The sequence below is a fragment of the Botryllus schlosseri genome, chromosome 11, assembly GCF_051294905.1.
Source record: "Botryllus schlosseri isolate E-star chromosome 11, Bs_hap1, whole genome shotgun sequence".
Lineage (NCBI taxonomy): Eukaryota > Metazoa > Chordata > Ascidiacea > Stolidobranchia > Styelidae > Botryllus > Botryllus schlosseri.
The window spans coordinates 1466631-1478051 of NC_137246.1; the positions used below are offsets into that span (position 1 = coordinate 1466631).

The 11421-nt window shown below is 38.8% G+C and overlaps 1 protein-coding gene across 1 annotated transcript; it reads right to left on the reverse strand.

The window, feature by feature from the left end:
- Positions 1-1466: 1466 nt before the first annotated feature.
- On the reverse strand, positions 1467-9678 carry LOC145451058 (protein SLC31A2-like). The gene is made up of 5 exons (XM_080329540.1): positions 9523-9678; positions 9348-9440; positions 9186-9292; positions 4169-4300; positions 1467-1668 (listed from the first exon to the last, which is right to left on the reverse strand). The coding sequence occupies exons 1-5, from the start codon at positions 9608-9610 to the stop codon at positions 1561-1563; spliced, it is 528 nt and encodes a 175-aa protein (XP_080185666.1). The 5' UTR covers positions 9611-9678; the 3' UTR covers positions 1467-1560.
- Between the last annotated feature and the right edge of the window lie 1743 nt (positions 9679-11421).

Here is an 11421-nt window from a genome sequence, read left to right on the forward strand (position 1 = left end):
ATTGCAGTGGGCATTGCGACAGAAAACGAATGGGTAATATAGACACTTGGCAGAGGCTGAGAGAGAGAGAGCGAATTATGGAAGACCTGCTATCGAAATAAGAAGTCAATTTTACCAAGATACACCGTTCGGAATGTAGCGACAAATATCAGTTTTGTAATATCTCGATAAGCACAGTAATTAGGCCATTCCCGGAGGACGAGTTTGTAAAAGAAATTCAGGCGCGCTAATATGCCCTGAGAATAAGAAGAGATTTGACAATGTCCCGATAGGCGAGCCGCCGTCTGAAGGATAGAAGGCAACGCGGAAAGTCCGCAAAGCAGATATCGAAACGAGTGCATTCAACTCGGCCATGGAAATCATTTTCGTCTTGACATTGTCCTCATTAGGAAATATACGTGCCCATCTCTAGTATGAATGGTGTAAATACGGCATGTAATGGAGAGACTATAAACTATATTGATATCATATAGGACAGTGGTCGGGAACCTTTTTCGACCCAAAAGCCATATTGGCCCAATATTTTCAATTGCAACTCCCAAAGAGGTATACATGTCATTCAACTGTTACGTCACAATTGAACATCCGTGACATATTGATAGCACTAATTCGTACTATTCGTATAGTGTGCGTCATATTTTTCTGTCCATATGACTGGGTGGAGCCAAACATGGTCACTACAGCAGTACATAACCCACGTGTGTTACGTCAATGACGTGGCGTTAGGGGAAGCAAATGCGGCAGTGCCTCACATGTCGTCTGGGATGAGTGAAGGAAAATTGTGAACCCTTAAATGGTGGTTGGCACGTTCCAATGATTTTTATGAATGACTGGATTTTGAACATTTTTATTCCCAAAATCACGCATTTTAAATATTTATTGTTCGAAAATAAACCACGAAAGGAGAGGTAAGGCTCAGATGAGGCACAGACGGGCCACGCCTCACCTGTGACAGCGCAACTCATCGTAAATCGCTTAGAATTGATAATCACAGATCTTAATCAAATGCAATTGTCGCGCTGATTATGAAAATGTAAGTATTGATCAAGTTCTAGAATATTCTTCTGAATGGGAAGATCGAACGCGCGAGTGGTGTTAGCTGCCCGTGCGACAGCAACTTTAATTTGGGGATTTTAAAAAGAGGGCGCTACGAGCCCCTAACCATGGACACCCCACTGTCTTGACCACTCAAAGCCATGTTTATGCAGCCACAAGAATAATATTTATTCTCGCCGTCTTGAAATTTACTGACAAGTTGCTGCAATATTGATATATCAAGCACAAAATTGAAAATTTCTCAAAGAGCCATATCTTATACCAAGAAGAGCCATGTATGGCTAGAGAGCCATAGGTTCCCGCCTACTGATATAGCAGGAAGCGTATGTATTTGAATATATATTTCCCTAGGATGGCCTGCTCAGCATTGTATAACACGCAAAACTATGCTAAAAAAACACCATCAGCGATAAAGGAATGCTCAAACGTGCAATTATTCGTATAAAGCCGCAGTTTATAATTGGAACTGCATTTATGCAAATAACGGATATAAAGTTCAGTAAATCAAAAATCACAATCTGATAGGTCAGTTTTCATTCCGCCGTTATCGTAACCCTGACTCTTCACCTTTCCATCTACAGTTTCCAAATTCATCGATGGATATGTTTTACTCTGAAAATATAAAACATGACCACCGTGGCGACAGATGTTGCGGAAACTGACGCCTATGGAAGACTTGGACAACTGGAAAAGTGCCAGCTTCTGTGAATTTGATTAGAATTAGCATTATACTAATACATTTGTTTGCAAATTAGACGATAATTAGCATGATAGCTCCACAGCTGTTTTCGAATTAAATTACGCTTAGAATTACTGAATCCGAGTCATCTTAAACTACTTGAAGTAGATGTAGAATTGACTGACTTTAAATCTACTCAAGTACGTAAGTAGTTTTGAAAATTGTCCTGGTTCATTCGCATGGACTATTGAAAGCTGCAAATTGAGCTATGCGGAAGGTGCAGACAGCTTGGTTCGTAATGATGCATCACAGGAGGAGTCAGTTTTCGACAGAATAAGCATTTGTCCGCATCATGGGATGCAAATTATACTGTTGATATGAAAATGCGAGACTAACCCTTAATTTACTGCAAACCCTTTTTTAGAGAATATCATGGCATGGCGCCCTACCCCATATTATAAGGCCCCAAATTTAGGCGAAGGGCAATACGGAAAAGTTATATCGGATACGGTTTCAACACTTTGCGCGATTAGTATACGTTAATAACAAATATTGTGGATCGTAAAATTTATATTTAGTGTAGCTTTATTTTCGGAAAATAGAGACATTACTAAATATAGAATGTAAACGTGGAATGCCAACGACCGATTGTGCAGCTTCGTTCCGCTTCGCTGCAGCTTTACTCTGACTTATTTTACGGCAGCTACTGTAGGATTTCTGGCGATCCAAAAGTTGTCTTCCAGAGCTCAGAACTTACTGAATCTGATCTTGATCGAAAGCTACTGTCGCACTGATTCCGAAAATATCAATCAAAATACGGTTAGGGTCCGTACTTAGATGAAAAATCACCCTGTATTGTTCAGAACAATCGGATGACCGCAAAACAATGACTATAACAATGACCCATTGCGGCTCTTCGATTGTTCGGACAATGCCGATTATTCAGACTTGGAGGGCGAATTCTAAGCGGTTCAGTGCCTGATCATATTTTCATTTACATTTTCGGAGTCAGTTTGACAATAGCTTTCGATCAATACCAGATTCAGTAAATTCTGCGCTCTGGAAGACGACTTTCGGATTGCCATAAATCCCACAGTAGCAGTCGTAAAATAAGTCTGAGTAAAGCTTCAGCGAAGCGGAACGAAGCTCCAAATTCGGTCGTTGCCATTCCACGCTTATATTCTATATTACTACACCTGCTTTTATGCTTCAACATATATGTTCTGCAGACAAAATAACTTGAACATAATAAGAACTTCACTCAATGTATGATACTCGGAATTGAAAGTGAAATACAAATACCATTTCTAAAAAGCGGAAGATATATTTCATGTCTTTTGTCCATAAAGCTTCAAAGGTGATCTACTATATAAAACAGGTGTAACGTTAAAAAAAAGTCAAATTTTCCAGATTAGCAGGACAGGTCATGGGCTGCTAGTTTACGATATCGGAGGTAATTGCTAGATTGCGAAACGGTAATTTCAAACGTTATGATGGGCCATATTTACCGTGATGAAATATTTGATATGCGCGACAATGCGGTGTGAGAGGAACCAAGCAATCCAGTACCTAAATTATATTCACTGATACTGTTGCGAAAACATATTTGTCACTCCATAACTACTGTGCGCGAAGCGCAACAAGATTTCTGGGCTTTACTTGACTTTTATGAATATTAAATGAAATTTCTCAGACCATCTTTCGTATTGGAGGATTCAACTACTTCTACTTAACAAACTGAAAATAGCGAAAAGTAAGTAAGTAGATCACAAAATATATCGCAGTAGAAATAAAAGTGGATAAAATCCGATCTACTCGAATAAGTATCAGGAGTAGAGGAAAACTACTTGAGTACTTCCAAAAAGTAGAAGTACTTCGCAACTGACCACATCTGGTATATCCCCACAAAAACTTAGCAAACACGGAACGAATACATCTTTGCTAAATTTTGTTGTTTTTGAAGACGGTTCAGCGTGTACCAACTTGGAAGATTCTTGGGCTTCAAATAATGAAGATTAGAATACTCAACACGTAGGCTACTTGTGCGCCTTAGGTTTGCACCATCTCACATAAGACTGTGCTGCGTTAATTTTTATATTATTTAAAGTATCGACGATTCTCAGTGTACTTTTTGATGCTGAATCCAAAACTGTTATCCATTTTCTTCGATCATGTCCAGTTTTTTGGCAAATTGCATTTGAAATTTTCGACAACTTCGGCTTTCATCGTCTTGCAATAGAGATTTGAGATGTCCGATAAATGATTTAGCAATTGAATTAAGTTTTGATGAAAAGAGTCTAGAAAATGTTATGACGAAGACCATTCCCTGTAACATTGCAGTGTACAACGCCCATTCATAAAGTATTCAAGTATTGCTGCAGTAATCCGATAGTGTTATTACAGAAAATAACATGGAGAGATCGTAGAGCTTACCTGGTCTCGGGATCCTTTGCTTGTAACAATGTTACTCACAGCGTATCCAAGAAACAGCCCGACTACGACGGATAGAAATAGCCATGAGTTATATGTCATTACGATTAGCATGAACAAATATCCGGAGAATATCTGTGCAAAACATAATTACATGTAATGGGCGGCATGTAGTTGCAACCAAGTCACTCGGTTCCGAGTCACAAGACATATTAACTTTTGTATTGCCTTGAAGGAAATATAGACATTTCCACTTCAAAACTTGGTCAAGTCCGAGACCTATTCAGGGAGAGGAGGGTCGAGTTTGGGTCATAGTGCGGATACTGGAGTTAGAGTCCAAGTCCCTGTGGTCGGTTCAGTTTCGAGTTCATGCCATGATCAACACTACAGCTCTGATCGGGAGACATCGAATGCCACACATTCATAATATAGAAAATTTCCTTACTCTTAACGGTTTTGGACCTATTTTCAAGTACCATTACTGATAGATGAAATACTAATAATGTGGTAGCTTTACTATTCTTCGTAGTGTCTGTCTTGTTGAGATGAGCTTGGATTGGGATTTGGATTGGGGTAAACCGGATTTGTGACATTTTGACGGATTAGGACTGGATTAGGATTTCAGATAATTTTTAAGAGAGAGAGAGAGAGAGAGAGTCTTTATTTTCATCCAACCAAAATACATAAAAAAACGGCAATGATAGTGGTATAGAAAATATATATGCACAAGTAGAGCTGTTCAAAAAAAAACTTTTTTCCTGAATCTTACTGGCTACGTGATTAAATCGTTAGGTTGTCTTAAAAAACGACGCACACCAATATTGAATTCATTCGAGGCCTGCAATATGCAAAACAAATTTGCCTCAATTCCAATCCTTGATAACCCTGGATAATCCACGAATTATCATCAAAAAAACTCAAATACCTCCTCTTGTACAGGTTGGAATTGAGTCAAATTTGTTTCGCCTCGATTTTGAAGACAGCACAACAACTTCATGGGGCTGACTGAAAAAATTTGAAGAAAATATGTTTTTGCATTTTTTAAAAATTGAAAAAAATTCAAATTGCATGAAATCCGCCATTACCGGGTGGAATAAATTCAAATTTGGTGTGCGTCGTGTTTTAAGGCAACTTAACGATTTAATCACGTAGCCAGGCAGATTCAGGAAAAAAGTTTTTTTTTGAATAGCCCCAATGCACAGTATTCGGTATTAGATAGGAATGATCGATACGGCCGAGAAGGTCAACTAGTCTGATCAGACCTGCGTTGAACAGGTACACCTGACTGTATACAGTTTGGCTGTAACAAATGTTGGTTTAAAAAGGAAAATATAAAAGAAAACGTAAACGATGGTAGCAAATGGTCAATAAAGCAATGTCTGGGCGAGATAGGACGACAGTGTTAATATAACGACAGCAGGTGATTAAGTAGGTATTTTTTGAATCTATTATAAGGCAATAACTCACGAATATATTGTGGTACTTCATTCTAGATGATAGGTCCTGAGAAGTCGATAGATCTCTAGGTTAGGTTGCTATTGGGTGGGGGCAGGTAGATATTTCCCTTTGATGGGGATCACGTGTAATGGGAGTGGACATTTTTAGCAGGTACGAAAAAGTCATAAAACACATGAGGCAAACATTTGGAAAAATATTTGTGTACAACTTTTGATACTTGGAGGCGATATAGTTCGTCAACTCGCAAAATTTGATGCTTACGGTAGTTGGTACGTAAAGGTACAGATGAGATTGGATTTACCGATGTTCGGGGAGATTGATGTCCTGTGGCGAATGTTAACAAAGTTTTTCGTCCTACCAAATATACATCATGCTCTTTGGCACTCATTATGCGCTTTATTTCTCTTTTCAGAATTATAGGCATAAGGTGTAGACTTTCTAAGAGGAATTATCGGATTTCTGGATTAGGACTTGGATTAGGATTTAAAGTTTCAGATTCGGAATGGATTAGTACTTTGATTAGGATTTGAAGTTTCGGATTTGGATTGGATTATGACATAGAAATTTCAAGTCAGCTCATCTTTGCTGTCTTGGCCGTCCGAGTCTCAAGTCATATGCGCAATGGTTCGAGTACAAGTCGAGTCAATACGAAAATTGACTCATGTAGAGTTGAATCATTTTCCGTATTTCCGAAAATGACTCGAGTCAAGTCGAGTCACCAATAAATCGCGAAGTATGCAGAAATATTCTCGGTTTCCATTTTACCTGACCAGCGACAAAATATGTCATCTGTATTGTAGGCTAGAGTGTAGACCAGTAGTTCTCTAACTATTTTCGACACGCCCGGTTGGTTGATAGTGAAAATTTTCGCACCCCCCTTATCGCCATATCAAAAAATACAAAAAAGAGCAGCCGTAATGTTTGCAATCCCAGTGCGTTGTATGGTGGCATGGAAGGTGTTACAAGTAGGGCTGGGCACAATGATTCGAGTACTCGAATCTGAATCGAGTATTAATTTTAATGATTCGAGTCGAGTAGTAAAAGACGATTTTTTCGAATACTGAAATTATACGCTTCTCGCCACTGAAAGTTAATTTATTTACGAGAATGATAGTTTCGATACTGTTGAAGCCTTGAAACCTTGATTGGCGGTATCGTAGCATACGAAACATATAGTACAAAGCTACGAAGGCTACTGGACGTAGCACATTTACGAAGTCGTGATTATCCCACAACATTGCCACCAGGTGCAATGAAATCGGTATGGTCGAAAAAATACCGAAGTATCTTTTATGAGATGGATAACAGGCAATATATTCTTTGTGGTGGCAGAAATGGTATATATTTGAGCTTCAAGTATTACATTCTGTTATGACGTAATACTGAGTGATACTCGATTACTCGACTCGACTCGAAGCATATTTCGTGATTCAGAATCGAATCATCCAGGTAGCCTACTCGATTTTGCCCAGCCCTAGTTATAAGTGTTGACACACTTCTGAAATGCGGAATTTGGACTAAAAAGATAGCAATAATTATGATCTGTAGCTATATCGCACGGAGTAGCCTACGAAAAAACTTCCTGTTGAATATTTTGGTAAACATTAGCATGTGCAACGGTGGCAGTAGCACTAATATATATTTGCGAGTTTCGTGTCTAGTCCTTTCTATTACCCCGCTATACACGCATTCACCAGTTCACAGCAGAGAGTCACTAAATATTCACTAACGGAAAGCTAGATATTTTGAGCAAACTTTTGTAACAAAGTAAGCAAAATTTTTGAGATTGTCGAGGTGCATGCTCGTTTAGTGTTGATAATTTTTTTTATGCTGCCAGCACCCTGCATAGAGTGGCCGCAGTTGAAATGCAATAAATGGCGTGAAAATTGTAATATATGTACAAGGTTCACAGTGCAGACAGACAGACAGATAGATTCTTTATTCGTACGATGATTGTTCACACAAATATGTAAAAAAGACAAACACAGCGATATGACCACATCAAGATGTGTAGTCTTCAAGTCAGCTGTAGTCAAGGCGTAACGTTAGAACATTTATATCATGCAACTGTCGGTCAGTAACACTTCAACAAAAGATTAAACAACAAAACGCAAACGCAAAACAGTGGTAGTAGAAAAAAAAAAACTGTAACACTAGTTCAAAATAAATACCAGATTATACTCTCAGGTCTCAATATGTAGAAATGAGCTGAGACTTAAAATTCCGACAGAATGATGCAAATGACAGACCTCTGTGCCAAGGTTCGTTTGTGAGCGTGAACCTCTAGATTTCTGAGGTTCGCACACAGAACGCGAACGGGAACCTCACGTTCACACCATCCCTACAAATAAGCCTACCACTATATATTCCAGAGGTCTCAAACTCAAATGTGCCCGCGGGCCAGTTTTCCGGTTTTGACGACGCCGCGGGCCGCAGCATTTATAGGGGTATTCTATGTCTTATTTCCAAGTTGGCGGTAATGAATTTTCCTATTGAAAGTAAGCCGATCCGGCAGACTGACAGTAAAAACACATCGTCAAAATGTGATTTACTCTTGCATCAATTTAGGACTGGTACGAAAAGAATCGTCACATTTATAACTATTTGAATAGAATTATTGTTGTAGGCCTACTTGATATAGATTAATTATAAGATAGAGACACCACATGGGTGGACAAATGTATATGATGCCATCATAAAAGCTATCGGGTTATAATTTTTCAGCTACTATGAATATTTTGAATTTAACAGATTTTTCGGTTGAACATTGTAATTCCAATCCAGGATTCGGGTATACTTCTGATAAGTAGGCTATATTAATCTCATGGCCAAATATCTTCAAATATAGGAGCAGAAAAAAGATATAAATATAATATAAATATATTACTGATTGTGTCCTAGTGATTGAAATGTCGGAACGCCGAACGGCCCGTTGCTGTTACATCGTTGGAGCGTACCACTACGGTACTCGGTACCTTTAAGTGGCCTAAATAACATTGATTAGCGACCGAAGATGTAAATAACAGATTGCCAATGGTTGCCATAACTACTTGCTTGCTTAACGAAATACCAAGCTGCGACCTTCTAATTTATTACTATTTGTTGCGTCCATGGTTCTAACAAGTTCACGGCATTCCGAGTCACTCTAAGTCCACTCGAGTCATCTTCATTTTGCCATCGAGTTAGCCCGAGTCTGAGTAATTCTTAGAAATGTCGCGTCCAAGTCACGAATCGTCTAAGGGTCAGGTTTTGTCATCATGAATTGGAAATGTGGCGAAAAAGTGAATCTTCCACTGCATGGTAGCGTTTGCAAGTGATGTGATAGTGAAGTTTGGTGAATAGTTTAAGCCTTTCGGTGCAATATAAGAGATAATTTTCACTTTATAACCTGAAAAGATATATGTGACACTTATTATTGTCAAATTAATAAAACTCTAAAATGTCGTCGCGGGCCGCACAAAATGCTCTGGCGGGCCGCGTGTTTGAGACCTCTGATATATTCGATCATATTTTACCCCGTAATAATTACAGCTACGCAATGGAGCTTAAATTTTGTTATTACCTGAATAGCATATAACAAGCTGTTCAGAAGATGCAACATCCACAACGCCGTAAATAATTGCGAGTCGCGTTTCTCCTCGGGAGTAGATATTTGTTTCCGCAAACGATCTGATGATTGTAAATCGGATGCAGCTGCGTAATAACCATTATTTCAGCATAATACCTTGATGCTGGCGTCGAAGCTCCATTCTAGTGCGCTTCAAAACCTCATACACGGCTGCCAAAACGGCTATGCCGAAACATGATGTAATGAGTCCTAAAACGGTAAAAATTGACAAAAATCAGCTTACATTTCAAAAGTTTACCATTGGCCAATTTCCTAGATTCTACTATTCTACCTGAAGTTTCTTTCACCATCCATTCTTCAAAGACTATATGAATGGGAAGCTGATCTTGAAAGTACATCGCGTGCGATGACATATCCATGCTGGTAGACAAGCAATAGGCCTATTTTCCCACTTTATCTTACACTGAAGATGTGATTATAAAATAAACGGGAAAGGCGAGATGAAGAGATCTATCTTTTATCGACTATAGTTGGCCCTCTAGTCTGACCACGACCTGACCTATCGATCTCTCCTTCCGACACCTCTTTTTTCAGGCTGTCCTTTTATATTATCCTCTTTCACTTTTCATTCAGTGTGTAGGTTATGCCTCCTTTTTTAGATCACCTAGGCCAGGCGGGTGGGTGTGTGATTTCTAAGACTACTCCAAGTCGTTTTGACACCTTCCTATTTTTCATTGCATCACACAGTCTTGTGGTGTATTGAAATGATGAAATTGTTAGAAATAAATTGAATCGAACTAAATGGCTAATCAGCGATCGAACATAGCTCGTAGGCTAGTAACTTTAGAGTATATATTACGACATCAGCAGTTGTTGCACTGTATTCGAATAAAGACATAGCCTACTTGCATAATATTGACTTCCAACTTATATTAGTTATGTATACATAGTCGCTACGTCAATTCGAGTCGATGTTTGCGATTAGACTAGATGCGGGCGGTACAATGCAAACAACAATGTCAATATGATACCAGCAAGTTCAACATGATAACTTTATTATTATTCTCTCTTTACATATGACTTTCTTCATATTGCTATAGTAGGCTTATCATACGTCCTCTTTTAAGAGGATTTGTCTTCTTTTTTAAGATTTTGTCCACTTTTTTGAAAATTTAGGTCAGATTTAGAGGAAATTGCGAGTGATATGCCGCAAATTAGCACAGAAGGTAAGCTCCGGCGGGTATTTCTGAGTGAAAAACGGTGATTTTAGCTCTGAGCGAAAAGATGACCTTTATTTTTTTTAGTCATCCACCTGGCAATGTGGAGAAAAAAATGGTATTTTGAGCTCTGAGCGGAAGTGATGACCTTTTTTTTTAGTCAACCGATCACGAAGTGGGAAAAATATACCGGTTTTTGAGAGAGAGAGAGAGAGAGATATGATATTCTTTTTCGCCTGCACCATCGAGATGCGTTGACGACGGAGTTGCGATACGGCCCCATGAGGTCATCTAGTCTGCGCCCCCGTTTTTTTTTCTCCTCCATGCTATCCGTGATTGACCCGGCCGGGAATCGAACCCACGACCTACCGCTCGAGAAGCCGGACGCATAACCATTACACTATCTTGCTGAGAATTCTTCTCCGATTTTGCATGTCTGAACTTTCTGAAAAAGTGTCCTCTTTTTAGATTTCCAAAATATGGTAAGCCTATGCCATAGCAATGTCGGCTCAGTTCTTCAATGGAAATCAATCACTGAAAGTAGTCAGTGACAGAGTTGGATCAACTGTAATTTGTAATTGAGCTGAATGTAATAATTATATTTTTCATGAAATTGTAATTTAAGCATTTTTATTTTGTGTAATGATAATTGTAATTTTAATTTGATAAAATTTTTGCATAATTACTATTTCAATAACGGTACGTTGTTTAGAGCCCTGGCTCTCTCTCATATATATATATCGCGTGATTTATGTCTTTTCCTCTCGCACCACGTGGCTTACCATTTATTAGCCCTTCTAGGCTTTTGTAAGACACCGCTTGGAACAGATGGCGACAAGTAGCTTTGATAGCCAGCGTGTGAAGATGGCGAGTGCGATAAGAAACAGGTCACTAACTTAATCAGCTAACCTTGTAGGTCTTTTATGTTTGCGAATCTTAATCCAAGGAAATCTGCGTCCCCAATCAAAATCATCAATCTAACCCTGATTTTCCACAGACTGAATGATGTCTTG

What these genes read in the sequence shown, in the direction of transcription:
- LOC145451058 (XM_080329540.1), bottom strand. Translation starts at nt 9,610, where the DNA reads ATGGATATGTCATCGCACGCGATGTACTTTCAAGATCAGCTTCCCATT. An exon ending in GCTTCGACGCCAGCATCAAG is followed by an intron (nt 9,293 to 9,347) that starts GTATTATGCTGA and finishes TACAATCATCAG; the next exon opens with ATCGTTTGCGGAAACAAATA. An exon ending in GCTTGTTATATGCTATTCAG is followed by an intron (nt 4,301 to 9,185) that starts GTAATAACAAAA and finishes TGTTTTGCACAG; the next exon opens with ATATTCTCCGGATATTTGTT.